Consider the following 17,986-nt stretch of genomic DNA (forward strand, 5'->3'; position numbering starts at 1 on the left):
TAATTCCCTTATCCATCCTGCCAAATTTTATCAATATCGGGCTAAGATTTACAGAGTTATTACCAATAATAATTTTGGAGGGGGCCTTACATACATGAGGCTAACTCCTCTTCCAATCGATGTACAGCGTCGAGACCCCCGAAAGGCTCATCTACATAAGATCCTGAATCGATTGACACCTCATTCATAAAAACGGTTCGCGCGTTTAGGCGCTACGTTGTTTACAAAAAAGGTAACAAGAAGAACAACAAGAACCAAAAAAATTTCTGAAAACGCCGTTTTTGATCATTTTCAGCAACTTTTTTCTCGAAATCTTAATAGAAAAAGGGAAAGATAAAATTCCCAATCTAATGATCTGGGTTGTTGCAAAAAAATTACAGTTATAAAGGAGGATTTGCCCTACATTTTAAAGAAAATTTGGGAATTTTATCTTTTATAGGGAAAGAGAAAAAAAAAATAGTCAAAGTTGGGTGTTTTAACGTTACGCTTTTTCTTGCATTTTTTGACGATCTACCCTTATACAACTGTTCTACCGGACAGTTTTAATAAGGTTAGTATTCGTGGGGCTTCTAAATGTTAAAATGACTGCAATATCCCCTTTATCGAGGTAATCTATTCTCGTTTCGCGAATTCCTACATTAGCCTTGCCGCCTATCCCGATCGCATTGCCCAAGCTCTACAACCCGCGTCACTATTTCCGATAATACTCATGTCGCTTAAATTAATACCTCATAAATCACTTACTGTCCCTTCTTAATATGACTCTCTAAAAGTGACTCTAGTTTACTTTTCCTTTTTTTTTCCTGTAGTAAAAAAAAAAAGTTAAAAATGAGCACCATTACAATAATAATTCTAGAAGATAGATAATGATTCGCAGCTTCATAGTTTGGAGTTGTGAAAGGAGCGGGCCAGAGAAGTGATGTTTGCGGAGGTGGATCGGTGTAATTATCACTTAGTCGACACACAATGCTTTGGCAGGGTGAATTATGGCAGTGGGCATTGTGCTGGCTGGGGATGTCCCTTTGTTTACATCACACAATCAAATCCACCCTACCTTTTTTGCCCGTAACGGTATTCCTCCATTCTCATTCTCTTTTATTTTGATTCGCGTCCTCTCTGGGACATTGTTTTACTTGTACATTAAAAAATGGCTCGTATAAATAAAAGCAACGATCAGTATAAAATAAACTGTTCCAATCCATTCTCTTCTAGTGTCATTATATCTTTTTCAGGCTGTGTAGGCTGAGGTTTAGAGAAAATTTTTGCTGCCCTACCACAAAAGTTGTTCAAAGTGTTTAAATTTAGGCAACACGAATATATAGTTTTCGTAACCGCAAATTGTTGAACTTAGGATGGAAGATTTGCGAGGAATCGGTCAAATAAAACAACTCGTCTTTTTGCCAACGTTTCGACAAATATATTGTCCTCTTCAGGGCCTGGATATTACAAATACAAAACAATTTACAGAGTCAGTAACATAGATTTTTGTATTACTGATTTTTACTGTTTTTTCTATGTTACTGACTCTGTAAATTGTTTTGTATTTGTAATATCCAGGCCCTGAAGAGGACAATATATTTGTCGAAACGTTGGCAAAAAGACGAGTTGTTTTATTTGACCGATTCCTCGCAAATCTTCCATCCTAAGTTTAGGCAACACATTTAACTATTCAACCACTAAGCTATCTCTTCATTAATTTTAACACTCCACGATAGCCTATTTAATTATCTTATGGGAACTGAACTCCATTTGGAATATGTATCAATATGTGTGAAGCTCTTCGTGAATTGGCCCATATTTATAAATAAATATCTATCGATTTTGTTTAATGCCTAATATGAGAACTTTACGGGTAAAGTATGTTTGCTAGGATGCCGGAAAAAATAAGCACTTCTTTACTTTACATAAATTACATACTTTAAAGCTACTTTAAAAGAAAATCGTAGAAGTCTGTTTCGAGAATAATCATAGAATTCTGAAACATTCATTCATTAAATAACACTTTCTTGTCAGTCTTTATCTTCATACTTCACTCCTATTAACACGTTGACTGCCAGACGCATTTTCGATGGTTTGCCCAAGGCGCCGACGTGAATTTTTTCATTATGCGATGCATATTATGCTGAAATATTATTTGCAGCAGATAAAATGACTGCTTGAAATAGTTTTTGTGGTGAGGGTCACCGGTGGCCCCCACGGCGCGGTAGGTAATTCTTACGATTGTCCTTTGTTTATCAGTATCCATATTTACTATAATTACGTACTTTTATTATTCGCTGCGTCGCCGGTCACCGGTGGCCCCCACAGAGCTGTAGCCAAGTCGAGTGCCAGTCACCGGTGACCCCCATGGCAGTCAACGTGTACATATTACATTTTTATACAGGTGGTAAGACCGTACAATGTTCTGAAATGGCACATTAGAAAGAAGATTAACTACTCTCCTCTTCCAGAAGTGCCTTTAATCAAATCTTGTTTTTAATAAAAGTTTTAGATCTACTTATATAGAATTAGTGTACAAAGTTTAAACAAAATTGCTAGAGCTAATCTAAAAAAATACCTAGTTAAGTGGTAACTCCGATCAACCGATTTTGACTGACCTTATTGTAACATTATTTAGCAGCACGAAATTGAAATATACATTTTCAATTCAGTTTCGTTTTGTTACGATAGATAAGTAGTTCATATACACAACACTGGAGACCTCAACTTCGATATTTCCAATGAAAACTTAAAATAAAAAAATGTCCACGAATAAAATACGTTCTCTTTAACTAGTACAATAAAAAAAAAAATGTGACAGGCCTAAAATTTCTGTAAATCAATTATGGTAGTTAAATAGGAAAACAAATAAAAATAGAATGTAGAACTATGAAATGTTTACGCGACACATTACTGAATTGTGCAGTTCAGCAGAATCTATTTTCCCATCCATACTAGACATTGCCAGACATTAGTTTTTTTCCATAGATCTGACTTCTCTTTATTGTGAAGTTTCTCAGCCAATAAAATATCCTCGGCATGCTGTACAACTTGTTCCTAGTGATGTCGGTTTGGAACGCACTGCCATCCATCGCACAGCCAGGTTAGTAATCAATTAAATTATTATACGAGGCAGTTTTACCGAATAAGAATGATTAAAATTAGTTAAAAATATCGTTGTAATGCATTTATATAATTTGAGTTATTCACCTTAAATACTCGTTTTGAGAAAAAAAATAAGTTTTACAAATTAGTCAGTTGGTTATATCCAACGTAACACAAGTATAAAAAAAAGAAAGTAAATTCAAATTTGCTATTTCACTTAGGTCCCACCATAGAGTAATAAAGTAAGATTTTGGGGAAATTCGGTCAACCAAAAGGAACCACTTTACTGAATTGATTTTTCTTTTTTTTTTTTTTACAAGGTTTTCTCAAAAACCGCTCCCAAGATTTTCTTCAGTAAAGTACCATCTGACTTTACATCCAACTACCGAATAAGATGTGGACGGAGGCGACTAGCAAACATACTTTACTATCATTTTTTTTTTTATTTTTATGTACCACTAAATAAAATTCAATATTTCTAGACCGGGGATTGAACCCAGTATCACAATACATAATAGCTTTGCAGGCCACGCCTCTAACCGCTCGGCTACCGTGGCGCCTAAGGTATCTCTTTAAAATTATTTTACTTTTTCTATTTCGAAACATTATTCCAGAAAAATTTAATTAAGAGCATTTTTTTTTTTTTAATGAGGGAGAGAGAGAAATTGGTATGGTTATCCTCTGAAACAGGTTTAGAGTTCCACGGATCTCTTGGACAGAAATGTAAAGGGCCCGGAGCACTTTGACAGTAAAGGTGAAGGGCTCGGATCCCTTTGACAGTAAGATAAAAATCCATGGACCCTCTTCTTATAACAATTCATTCTTAAACACATGAATCGTAAATATAAACAAAAATTAGTTTAAGTCAACTTGTTTTGTCCAAATGAGTTTGTGCACAAAACAAAGAATCCACCATATCTGTAGATCATTTTCAAAGAGGTGTTCTTTCAGTATTGTTAAAGAATTGCGACTTAAGTAAAACACTAAATTTAAAATGCATTTTTTTTTAATGAAACTAATAATAAGTAATGTAGGAACAGGTTATAGTTTGGAAGATACATAGCTGCGCTAGTGAACTTCTAATATCAAACATTTTGATTCATTATCATCCGTTTTGTATATTTATTTTATTTATTTATTACTTGTTACAACTAGCAGTTTTACAAGAGAGTTGGGACTTGACAAAATATAGTAAAAATATAATATACATTACACCTAAAAACAACCAATAGTGCAGCGCAAGTATAAGAAAGATATCCTCTGGACACATCATTTGAAAAATTTAACTAACTCACAAAGTTTTATATTGACTAACTATTCATTCATAATAAAAGATCTCAACTTCAATGAACCCAACACATAATACACAATGTCATTGATCTTGACTGTACTGTCAAATACAAACAAACTTACAATATCAAGGTTCATTGAAGGGAAATATTTTAGTATATTCTGATCGCGTAGAGGTCCATATATAGGGCAATAGAAGAAGAAATGTTCCATATTTTCCATTTCATTTCTATTGCACAAGCTGCACAACCCGCCGCCATCCAAACTGCACTTATTACCTTTATAGAGTATCCTTTACTACATTTTTATGAGAGAGACGAAGTTGAGCTATGATTCTAATTTTTGTAATTGACAAATTTGCTTTTAAATAAGTCTCATCATCGCCCCAACAGGCTATACTTCTATAAATGTTACTGTAGCGGGAATTCAATACATTTTCAACCGCTAGAATGTACCAAGTGGTTCGACCATTTCTCAGTTAAATCTTTAATAACATTTTGCACCAACTGAGGGTTAGTGGCATTCCACAATTCTTCAGAAACAATAGGGCACAGCAGGTCGTTTTGTATATTAAATAAATAAATACAAAATTTTATAAAATAGCATAACTATTTTTTTGTTTGTTGTTCGTCACACAGAACCTTGTAATGTATTAATAATACATTATTAGTTACATTTATCACCTAATATTTGTTTGTAAATTCCACAATTTCAGGATTCCTTGAAATCAATGTAGGACCATAGACTACAAGATCCATGCTCCACAGTGTTATATCACTTTATTGTTTCTTTTTACCACCAATTTAATATTATTAATGAATTAAATATGTAATCATAATTTCAAATTTAATGAAAATTGACTCAACAGATTTTTTATTTTACTAAAAATATTTTTGTAGTTTTCAGCGCTTTTTTTTCGTGGTTAGAGAGAGTGTGTGGTCAGCAAATATCAAAAACAATACTGCAAAAACTTAAATTTTGATTTTTCCATTTGAAGCCCCCCCCAGGGGATACGAAAATAAGGTTTTGGTCTATCGGAAATATTTAATGACCGATTGAATTTACTGAACCGATTTTTCCATTTTTAAGGTTTTTTCAGAATCAATTTCTACCATTTTCTTTACATTTTGTGTACTCAATGCGTACAAGGGATCTTTACTATTCCTTGCAAATTCGATAAAGGGCTTTTCTAGAATGGAAGGTCAGTTAAGCTTTACCATTTATGTGCCATTTCTGTACATTTTACTGCATTAATACCTGGTGCAATTTTTGTAAGCATCAAATGTGGAATTAAATTTTAAACTTTAATTTTTCGCTTTTTGAGACACGCTTTTAAGTGGTCATCAGTTTAATTAGAAATAATACCACTTTGCTAGCGAACGGATTAGCTATGTGGTTAGCATAATGAATTCCTACGCGGTGATCCAGGGTTCGAATCCAGCTGCCAGTCTCTTTAGATTTTATTTTTCTTGGAGCTTCTTACAGGTGCACTGTGCGGTGATGTATAGCGTTGTATGCTAACTAGAGATCACTGTTAAGAGGCCGGCAGTACACTGAAAAAAGCTACCGACGCCAATAACCTCAGTTGTTGACGCACCTTCAGCATCAGGATAGTTCTTGGGGAGATGCTAGGGTTCACACCACGACTCCTGGTAGTGAAACCATTCCCCTCGGGAAGTTCTAGTAAGAAGGACAGTAGAAGTCAGGAGCCACCACTTGTGCCAACATATCCTTCCGTTCCAAGATATTCTGAGAACGAGACTCCTCCAAATTAAAAAAAATAATTGAATGGATGCTCATTTCAATCCAATTTCCCATCCAAAGAAGCCGCAGGATGGGTGGATGGCTGACATTTAGAAGTAAAAACTACTTCCTAAAGCCAACATCTCTCCTCAATGTCACCAGTTCAAAAATATCCTGCTCCATTATCGGCTATAAAGGCAGTCAAGTAATCAATTCTAAAAAATTAAAAATTATGCTGACGTCTTTGGCAAGTTTCGAACTTTAGAAATGAAAATCATTTTTCTGTTTTATAAATTACCATTTTGAAAAAAAAAAAATCACTTCATAACTTTCTCCAAAGAAGTGGCACATTAAAGCGCCATGGCACACCGAACGATCCGCTACAGTAATTTAATAATAATAATGCTTTATTAATAAAGTAATATATACAAAAATAAAGAAATTCCACACATTTTACAGCATGGTAGAACCGTCTGCCGGAGGTTGATAATGAGAGTGAAAAGAAATAAAAATACAAACAGAAAAGAAAAAAAACTATTAATTAATTTTAATCAGTAATTTTTGTTTAATTTATATTTAAACATGTATATTCAGGATGTTCATTTTAAGACGGCTCAAATGCATTTCATGCTTAAACGGTTGTTCTGAGCAAAAAATGGTAGAGGAAAAATTTGTTGCCCGTCACCTCTAGTTTCAGAATATGTGACTTGATTTTAGATTCCTCCTCAGATACGGAGAGAAATTGATAACCTCCTGGCTAACCTGGCTTGCGAGCCAGAGGAGACACCTTTGAAGGCACAGTACATACTGCACAAGTTGAGTAAAGTGCATTATTTGATAAATTAAGAAATAAGTTTGATCCTTTACATGAAAGATATTGATCACTTAAATGTGTGGCTGGAGGTTTCCAATTTTTTTGGTAATTAAACACAACTCTCCCAAAATTACCAAATAATTGTTAAACCTTCTTGTTTGTAACAGATGTAAAATTCATTTTTAGCCATTTTGTGTATGCTTGAGAACATCTAAAGCTCTTAACATTTGATTTTTCTTAGAAAAATCACTCAGAAAACGACTTATTTCACGATATTAAGAAAAATACTAGATTTACTGCCTTGGCAATATTTTTAGTAGAAAGGGGATCAAAAAATACATAAAAATGACCTATCGCGTGCTCTTTTTTCTCTTTGATAACTAGTTAAAAAATTGAAATATGATTAATAAATACCAGATTTTGAAATGGCCTAGCACCTTTAATTTTGAAGATATCAAATTGCGGTTTGCGGTTTCTCTCATAACTTTTTATACTCTTTAAAACTGTGTATTTGAAAATGGGGGTCAACTGCGAACCCTCACTTTTGGTCGCGCGTCAGCTGCGTATGCGGGCAGGAATCTAAAATCAAGTCACATATTCTGAAACTAGAGGTGACGGGCAACAAATTTTTCCTCTACAATTTTTCGCTCAGATCAACCGTTTAAGCATGAAATGCATTTGAGCCGTCTTAAAATGAACACCCTGTATATTGTTTTGTTTTATTTTTAATGTAATTATTATTATCATCCTTATCTTCATTTTTGTATGAGGTTATTTTTTTTATTTTGTATTTTTTTTTTCTCTTTTGTGTGATTTTTATTTTATTTTTATTTTTTCATTTAATTTATTTATTTAATTATTTACTACAGTATTATTGAATATGTTTGTATGACCGTCTTTTTTTATTTTTTATAATTTGGACAGTAATTTATGACAGACCCAAACTTACCTCCACCACTCACCAATACTCAATATTATTGTATTATTGCAAAAAATTGAAATAGATTGGAGATACAATTAATTAGAATTGTAATAATTTATTGACGTAAGAGAAATACGTTTGTTATCCCACTAAATTTGTTTGTTTCTGTTGGAACGTTTGCTAGTGTATGTGTGCAATGCATTGTGGTAATTTACTGAGCTAACTTACTGGTCGCTTGTTATGTAGACAAAGGAAAGCATGTTTGCTTCATTATTGGGCTTGTTTCTAACCCTAACGTAGTACTGAACAAGACAGCCAGAAATCTGTTTTCTAATTCCATTTTCTCTAATTAGCTTGAAAATATAATCAGCTATGAATGGAATGCCTGCAAGCGAAAGAAACGATGCACAGCAACAACGTTCATGTAAAAAGTTTTAAGTATGTTGCGAAGGCAGTTTGGGAAAACTTAGCGTAATATCTCCTCTGGTTATGGTTGCTATGATGGAAGCCAAGAATGGTAACTTTGCTGCATGTTAACAGGAACCAATGTTGTCAACAGTGGCGTAGCGTAGATATTTTATCTGCGAAGGCTCAGTCTGCGGTGGATCTTTAATCTTATATTAGTAAAACTTATCAAAAAAAAATTCCTCCGAATTACTGACATCGATACGCTTGTCCGGAATTGAATGACTTTTCTGACTGGACACTGGACAACAACAGAGCAATTAAATTTAATTAAGTTTTTCAGTTCAAAATGACAATGTGATTTATTAAAGCGCGCCTAATAGTTAAGCCTTCAAATATCCTCAAAACTATCAAGCATTAATCATAATTGTAGTAGATAATTGCGCATGTGTAAGAGGCTGAGAAAAGCGTCAGCCTTTGGTATTATTCTTGAACGCTCAGTTCTATTCGTAGAGCATGTAATTCAAAATGATTTTGTATTAAAGCTGTATTCGTATGATGAGCTGTGGATAGTTATAAAAGGCTAACAAAAGATATGGTTCATTTTATTTTAATTTGTTTAATATTTCGAATAGAATCGCCCTTGAAGCCTAAAGGAAAGTTAGGTAACTGGTTATGAAGGTACTGCTGTTATATAGGGGGTGTTTAAATAATGACAATAAAGTCTAAAGTACCAAATTACTGAGTAGTTTTCAAGTATTTAAAGGTTTTCTCAACAGCTCTAATCTACCATATAATTAAAACTGTCCGATAGGACAGTTGTATAAGGGTTGATCATCAAAAACTGCACGAAAAAGCGTAGCATTGAAAAACACCCAACTTTGACAATATAAATATGAAGTGTTTCGCTGAAATTCCAAGCTTGAAGGATATTAGTCCACTCTAACTGCAACTGTACAGAAAGAATTTTTAGATGTAATTCCTTCTAAGAGGGAAGTGATTTTGCTATGCGGTTAGCGTATTGGATTCCCACGCGGAGGTCCCGAGTTCGAATCCAGCTGCTGGCCCGTAGATTGTCTCTTCCTAGGAGCTTCTTACAGCTCACTGTCCGGTGATGGACAGTATTGTCTTTTACGAGAGAACATTGTCCGGAGGAGAAAAGAAAAGCTCCGGGCGCCAATAACCTCAGATGTTGAAGCGCTTTAAATCATTAAATAAATATATAAATAAATAAAATATAAGGCAATTCAAAAAGTTTAATTTGAACTCGGATATATTGAATCAAAACTTAATTGATAAAATGCTTTCTTAATTTTTAATATGTTTATCATTTTGATATTTACGTAGGCCATTAAACAGATGAATATAATCAAAATATTGGTTTCCAAGTGTTTGATATTGGTTTCTATAAGAAACAAGAAATACCATTACTTAATGGGAACTTTCCCCCATCATCTATTTTTAATTACTCATTTAATAAATCTGTTACCAATTGAATGAATGTTTAATTCCAATAGCATAAATTCTTGAAAATGGTTTTTACTTGCCATTTACAGTTGTTAAATTACTTTATTCTTCCCAAAAATTTTAGCCAATTTTAGTTTATTCTTTATTGAGCCTAAAATTAGAATCCTGTATTATGAAAATAGAACTTTTATGCAGAATTTACAGCTAGTTCAATATCTTTACGGATGTAATAATTTTTTTGTCTTGTTTTACAAGTTCATATTTTTTATGGCTAGATTTTGTGAGTTCACAAAATAGGCTATATTATATTAAACCCTACTAGCGCCTATTTTGTGTAAATTTTCACTCAATTGCAAAATTAGATCATTCAGTCACACAACAGATTTATACGATCTATGATTGCTAGCTATTTATTGTAACCAGTCGCCTATCTTCTTTTAGGCTCTGTCTTCGTTTCGAGAAAAAAAAGATGATCCAGAGAAAGTCTCGTCTTAAAAAACTTTTTTTCCATATCCTTTCTACCTCTCTAATCTCAAGAAATGGTCAGGAGTATGTATTTACGGATTGATTACCTAATAATTTAACACGTTAACAGCGGCACAGACATTAAATATTTATTTATCCATGCGTATGTCTGATAAGGTAACACTCCCCGGGGGCTTGTATTTCGTTTGTGATTTTCAGCATTCTGTAAACGAGTAGGTTAACTAAATCTTTAGTTTTAATAGTTTAACTACAAATTACTTTAAAAATAGGTCAAATAATAATTATTAAAAAATAGAATCATCATATTAGCATGATTATTCAATTAATTTATAAGAACGGATAATCAATATTTCGTGGTGTTAATAAATAATCTTGACCTCGTTATAGTTTACATTAATCCTTCTCTCTTAGACAGTTGTTTTCTTAACATACCCGTATATAAGTTTTTATCATTTAGATGCGGTAGGAATCGCAGGCGATTTGTTTTTAATTTTTAGCTAAAAGGCATAAAATGATCACTTCCAATATCTGCGCCTCTGCAACTTCGAACGTCCTCTATATCAGAAACTTGCCTTGACTCCATCAACACATGATCTATTTGATTTCTTGTTAGACCGTCCGGAGAAACCCAAGTTTCCTTGTGAATCTCTCTGTGCTGGAAACACGTGCTAACTATACACATTCCTTTGTCGGAAGCAAAATCTATTAAGCTGTGACCATTATTGTTTGTATTTTCATGCTTACTGTGCTTTCCTATAACAGGCCTATATATAGTTTCTCTCCCTATTTTCGCGTTCATGTCCCCAAGAACCATTTTCACATCATGCCTTGGAATACTCTTGTAAGTATTATCTAACTCCTCAAAGAAAGCATCTTTCTCGTCATCAGATTTATCATCAGTAGGTGCATGAACGCTGATCAAAGAGATATTGAAAAATCTTCCACGGAGTCTAACCAAACAGATTCGTTCATTCACAGCTTTGTAACTAATAACAGCGTGCTTAAGTGTATTCTTAATCATGAAGCCAGTACCCAGGATATTTGCCCTATGTCCACTATTTATGAGCACATAATCTCCTAACTCCACCAAATCCGCTTCTCTCCACCTAATTTCCTGCAAAGCAACCACTTCAACCTTGTAATTCTTTAATTGTTCTTCAAGCATCCTACTAGCTTCTGGCTCAAAAATACTTCTAACATTCCACGTTGCAATCCGTAAACATTGTCCTTTAACTCGCCTACGTCGTGCCTTAAGTCCAATTCGATTTTCCTTTCCTTGAGGTTTCGTAACGGTTAGCTTTTTCTAGGGTGAAGTTGTCGGCCCCACGCCCAACCCCCGCTATTTTGGAGGACCTAAGATTTTTATTCAGGGTTTACTCCCCTCGCCGAAGCAATCATCCTAGGGACGGTAGCCCTAAGGTGTGTAGTGTATATGCCTTGTCTGAAAAGTGTCTGTGAATGTCTTGTGGTGTAATGAGTTCTGTTCTGATGAGTGGGCATGGTGTACTGAGCTGTGGTACCCGTGGGGACGCTACTCCCCAAGTAACTACATGCCATAGTTACCCCTTGCGGGCATATATTGCTAATATGATTAGCAAATGAATTTTTAGCCAAAAACGATGAGAATGCTAGTCTGAATTTAGCACAGACAATGGGAAGAAAACATCTAAATACTGAAGATGTTTTAGCTACCACAGTAATCAGGGTTATCTAATTATTATTATCTTATGTATAGTAGTTTATTACTTGACCAGCTTTTAAAACAACAAATTTATTTAATTTATTCTGAATTTAAAGACATTTAATGTACTAAATTTTGATAATATATTTAATTGTATTTGCACATGCCTCTAGGAATGGAAGAGAAGTGCAATGTCGTCTGCATATGTAAGCGTTAGTGAATCCTTATCTCCTCTAATAAAGATTCCTTTAAGTTTATTTTCATTAAAAAAAATACAATAAATGTTATTAATATTTTGCATCTGATAGAAACTAAAGAAATGACACATTAGAAGAAAGTTAACTTCATCTCCCTCCCAACAAACAATCAATTCAGAAAATTGGTATCCCACATGAATTAGAAAACTTGTATTTCTGGTAAAAAATCGATTTCAAAAATTTTGGTAAAGAAATGTAAAATCATTCGAACTTCATGACGGGTATTTTAAATTGTCTAATATTTTTTTTTTTGTCACCTACAATAAATAGTTTGAGAAAGTTTAACACGAGATTTTTTTTATAAATGTGTGGAGTTGGATGCAAATTTATGGTCATTGTCTTTCTTTTAGGTTTGCGAGTAAATCACACAACGGCCGAAACTTCAGTGAGTGATCATTTAGAACGTTATAAAACAGTGTGTAATGAAACGGATTCAATACCAAAGAATGTGCCAGATTTCACTAAGAATATAAAGCCAATACACCATAAAAGGCTTAATCTTCATGTAGATAGGAAAGTAATTGAAATGATAGAAAATATTTGGGATGACAAGCCAGCTAAATTACATTCAACAGATGTTGAATTAGATAAAGTAATTGAGAAAACTACGTTAAGTTCATTTACAGGAGATCAGCATAGCGACAATTACTCGCCTGAAAATGCTGATGTAAGTAATAATATAAATGAAGTTTCTACAACATACAACAAACTCATACAACATACAACAAAACTACCAATTAAACAATTTAGTAAAAATAAAACTAACTATATGCAACTCGATAATGATAAAAACTCAACAGAAGAAATAAATGTAATACCAACCACAACTTTAATAAGGCAAACTGAGGCGAATCCTAAAGTGGAAACTGCAACAATCTCTGTCACAACTTTGCCAAATAGACAACCTGCAACCTCAGTCACAAAAAGCGACGATTCCAATGAAGTGACCACAGAAAGTTTTATAACCTGTAGCTCAACTGAGACAGCAACTAAAATTACTACAATAGAAGCGACAGAAGCGATCACAATGGCTGAAACAACTTCATCAATTAAAATTCCGGAAACTAAAACCCCTTATAGTTACAGTTCTACTAAAGTAACCACCCAGGCTACAATAACCAATACAAGTGAAGAAACACCTGAAATTATTTCATTAGAGGAAACAGAGGAAACCACACTTGCTGAAACAACTTCATCAATTAAAATTCCGGAAACTAAAACCCCTTATAGTTACAGTTCTACTAAAGTAACCACCCAGGCTACAATAACCAATACAAGTGAAGAAACACCTGAAATTATTTCATTAGAGGAAACAGAGGAAACCACACTTGCTGAAACAACTTCATCAATTAAAATTCCGGAAACTAAAACCCCTTATAGTTACAGTTCTACTAAAGTAACCACCCAGGCTACAATAACCAATACAAGTGAAGAAACACCTGAAATTATTTCATTAGAGGAAACAGAGGAAACCACACTTGCTGAAACAACTTCATCAATTAAAATTCCGGAAACTAAAACCCCTTATAGTTACAGTTCTACTAAAGTAACCACCCAGGCTACAATAACCAATACAAGTGAAGAAACACCTGAAATTATTTCATTAGAGGAAACAGAGGAAACCACACTTGCTGAAACAACTTCATCAATTAAAATTCCGGAAACTAAAACCCCTTATAGTTACAGTTCTACTAAAGTAACCACTCAGGTTACAATAACCAACACAAGTGAAGAAACACCTGAAATTATTTCGTTAGAGGAAACACAGGAAACCACACTTGCTGAAACAACTTCATCAATTAAAATTCCGGAAACTAAAACCCCTTATAGTTACAGTTCTACTAAAGTAACCACCCAGGCTACAATAACCAATACAAGTGAAGAAACACCTGAAATTATTTCATTAGAGGAAACACAGGAAACCACACTTGCTGAAACAACTTCATCAATTAAAATTCCGGAAACTAAAACCCCTTATAGTTACAGTTCTACTAAAGTAACCACCCAGGCTACAATAACCAATACAAGTGAAGAAACACCTGAAATTATTTCATTAGAAGAAACAGAGGAAACCACACTTGCTGAAACAACTTCATCAATTAAAATTCCGGAAACTAAAACCCCTTATAGTTACAGTTCTACTAAAGTAACCACCCAGGCTACAATAACCAATACAAGTGAAGAAACACCTGAAATTATTTCGTTAGAGGATACAGAGGAAACCACACTTGCTGAAACAACTTCATCAATTAAAATTCCGGAAACTAAAACTCCTTATAATTACAGTTCTATTGTAGTAACCACCCAGACTACAATAACCAATACAAGTGAAGAAACACCTGAAATTATTTCATTAGAGGAAACAGAGGAAACCACACTTGCTGAAACAACTTCATCAATTAAAATTCCGGAAACTAAAACCCCTTATAGTTACAGTTCTACTAAAGTAACCACCCAGGCTACAATAACCAATACAAGTGAAGAAACACCTGAAATTATTTCATTAGAGGAAACAGAGGAAACCACACTTGCTGAAACAACTTCATCAATTAAAATTCCGGAAACTAAAACTCCTTATAATTACAGTTCTATTGTAGTAACCACCCAGACTACAATAACCAATACAAGTGAAGAAACACCTGAAATTATTTCATTAGAGGAAACAGAGGAAACCACACTTGCTGAAACAACTTCATCAATTAAAATTCCGGAAACTAAAACCCCTTATAGTTACAGTTCTACTAAAGTAACCACTCAGGTTACAATAACCAACACAAGTGAAGAAACACCTGAAATTATTTCGTTAGAGGATACAGAGGAAACCACACTTGCTGAAACAACTTCATCAATTAAAATTCCGGAAACTAAAACTCCTTATAATTACAGTTCTATTGTAGTAACCACCCAGACTACAATAACCAATACAAGTGAAGAAACACCTGAAATTATTTCATTAGAGGAAACCACCCTGGATGAAACAACTTCATCAATTAAAAATCCAGAAACTGGAACCGCATATAGTTACAGTTCTACTGAAGTAACCACCCAGACTACAATAACCAACATAAGTGAAGAAACACCTGAAATTATTTCGTTAGAGAAAACAGAGGGGACCACCCTGGCTGAAACAACTTCATCAAGTAAAAATCTTGAAACTGTAACCGCATATAATTACAGTTCTACAGAAGTAACTACCCAGACTACAATAACCAACACAAGTGAAGAAACACCTAAAATTATTTCATTAGAGAAAACAGAGGGGACCACCCTGGCTGAAACAACTTCATCAAGTAAAAATCTTGAAACTGAAACCGCATATAGTGACAGTTCCGCTGAAGTAACCACACTTGCCACTGAAACCAACACAAGTGTAGAAACTCCTGAGATGTTTTCTTTAAACGTATCAGAGGCGACCACACTTGCTGAAACAACTTCATCAAGTAAAATTCCTGAAACTGAAACCGCATATAGTGACAGTTCCGGTGAAGTAACGACACTGGCTACTGCAACAAGTGAAGCAACAGCTGAAATTAGTACATTGGAGAAAAAAGAAGCGACGACACGATTTGAAACAACTGTAACAACTAATCAAATTGGATTTCCTACGCAAGGTTCTTTCGCTAATAATTCTTTGGTGGACTCTATCACGGTAACAACTCATCCAAAGGATGCAGTTTTAAATCCAACAGAGCCAACACCATTCTATCACCCATTTAACAATTTTACTCTTAAAATCCCGAATACGAGGCGACTTTCTCATTCAGGTCACCAACATGTACAAAGTTTTTTTCTAACGTTTCCCAGCAAGAGGTATCACCCAATTCGTATTCCACCTGAGTGAACATAAATGCTCCATTTTTTTTGAGAGAGAGCAAATGAATTTTCAATTTGCTAGGAAAATTAAAATAAATCTGGTGTGACACCACCCGACTTTCTGTCGCTGCAATTCTAAAAGTTCGAATACTAAATGTTGATTAACAACATTAATTTTCTGATTCTTTTTATTTCAAAAAACCCTTGTCCCACGGCAGCGTCGGAAAATAGCATTCAACCCCTTTCCCCGAACAAATTCTTCCCCGTCCTTGGGACACTGACTCCATTTTCTTCAGAGAGAACCCATTATTTCTCAGACTATTTTACTAAGTTCGTTTAGTTCTTTTTCTTTTCGATCTTGTCTGTGAAAGGGTGAAGTAGAAAATATTTAATGGGCTTTGATGACAACATGAGATTGAGATGTGAGAACTGAAGGTAAGATAATAGTTTAACTACTAATTGTAAAAACCTTTTAACTTATAACAACATAAAAGAGAAAAAAAAGGTATTTACTGTCAAAGAGGCTGGTTACTTTTTATTAACAAATCATATAAAAAACAAAAAAGTAAACATTTATCTCACTGTAATTTAATTTATTTTATTTTTGGTTACAGTTAAATTCTCTGGCTAATTCAAATCAATATAAGCTCACTACTCATTACTCTTGCATCATCACAAGTTCCCTTCAGTTTTAAATCTTTCTTCCAGAACCTGGCATTTAAGAATGAAATGGTTAAGCTAAAACATAAAAACGGCAAGAAAAATTGCTTAACACTTGCGAAAGATTGAAACCTGACGTAAATTTCTTGCAGCCTGTATAGCTTGTGAAGAGAACAGTGTTGCAGAGTATTTAGAACACATAGAATACATCAATTCTGTGATCAACATAAATACTAACGTTGAAAATCAAAGGCAAATTATGCTAAAAATTATGAAAAAAAAAAAATTAAAATATTTTACGTTTTGTACACAATAAATAGAATCTATTAATTTTTTTTTTGGATAGCATTGTGCTAGCAAGCAACATGCCTTAGAAAAAAAATGTGGCTGACAATCTATCTTGTCCAGAGTGGGCACCGCTATAAACTATTTAAATCTTGATAAAGCCCTATCAATCACCTTTTTTATAAATACTCGATAAAACAATATTTTTAGATTTGGTACTTGAGACTTAATTCTGTCCCTACATTGCTTTATTGTTGTGAAACCAAGAAAATTACAATAGAGAAAGTTATTTCCTAACAAAGTTTGGTTGTTATAAGATTTCTAAAAAATGTAACATCAAAAAATTAGAGAAGAATAATTTTAGAACAGTTTAGTATTTAAGGTAGTAATTTTATGTAAAAATTGTTAGATCAGATAGAAATTGATACTAAAGCTTATTCAATATTGTTACTTGTGTAAATGTGTAAATAAAAGATCCTGTAAATATGTTCCACAACTATAATCATTACCACTTCCTTCTTTTCAGAAATGGCTTACCATCAACACAGCTGACAATTTAGCAACCAAAAGCTAAATTTGGCTTTTATAAGTGTATTATTATTATTATTTTACACTTAGATACATAGCTTTCATCTTAATTCAGCTACATTCTAGTTAAATAAATAAATGAAATATAAAATGAAATTATAAAAATATGAAAGCTTGTAAATCACTTAATTTGTTTTAGCTATTAATATGGTAAACTTTGATGGCATTCTACAGCTACAGCCCTGCTCGAACTGTGGGCTCCTACAGAAACCCCGACTAATTTCTGTCCATTGCTTTTGAACAAAATGCTAAGGCAACCAGCCTTGTTGCCTCCCTGCCAACTTGGACCAGATATCGTGTGTTTGGACTGCCGACCCTTCTTCTGTCCTTTGCTTTACTCTCCAAAACTTTGTTTGGGGTACAGTTTACTGCCATGCCTTGCAAATGACCTACCATTGGAGTCTATTATTTGGATGAATACATTAAAGGGATGACCTTATATTTTTCGTGAAACCAGTGAAAGCTATAACTAGAATTAGGAGACTGGAAGA

General features: G+C 33.9%; 1 protein-coding gene across 2 annotated transcripts; it reads left to right on the plus strand.

Annotated features, from left to right (window-relative positions):
* The first annotated feature begins 2,736 nt into the window (after positions 1 to 2,736).
* On the plus strand, positions 2,737 to 17,405 carry LOC141461897 (uncharacterized). 2 transcript variants are annotated; one of them, XM_074143337.1, is made up of 3 exons: positions 2,737 to 3,082; positions 3,567 to 3,648; positions 12,500 to 17,405. In XM_074143337.1, the coding sequence occupies exon 3, from the start codon at positions 12,676 to 12,678 to the stop codon at positions 15,988 to 15,990; it is 3,315 nt and encodes a 1,104-aa protein (XP_073999438.1). In that variant the 5' UTR covers positions 2,737 to 3,082; positions 3,567 to 3,648; positions 12,500 to 12,675; the 3' UTR covers positions 15,991 to 17,405. The 2 variants fall into 2 exon arrangements, with proteins under 2 accessions (XP_073999438.1, XP_073999437.1); XM_074143336.1 differs by lacking the exon at positions 3,567 to 3,648.
* Positions 17,406 to 17,986: the final 581 nt, after the last annotated feature.

This window comes from Rhodnius prolixus, unplaced genomic scaffold (genome assembly GCF_049639745.1).
Source record: "Rhodnius prolixus isolate KJV_2025 unplaced genomic scaffold, Rpr scaffold_12, whole genome shotgun sequence".
Classification (NCBI taxonomy): Eukaryota; Metazoa; Arthropoda; class Insecta; order Hemiptera; family Reduviidae; genus Rhodnius; species Rhodnius prolixus.

Excerpts from the sequence above, each read along its gene's own strand:
- LOC141461897 (XM_074143336.1), top strand. The coding sequence starts at position 3,019 with ATGCTGTACAACTTGTTCCTAGTGATGTCGGTTTGGAACGCACTGCCA. Across the intron at positions 3,083-12,499 it reads GCCATCCATCGCACAGCCAG|GTTTGCGAGTAAATCACACA; the intron begins GTTAGTAATCAA and ends TCTTTCTTTTAG.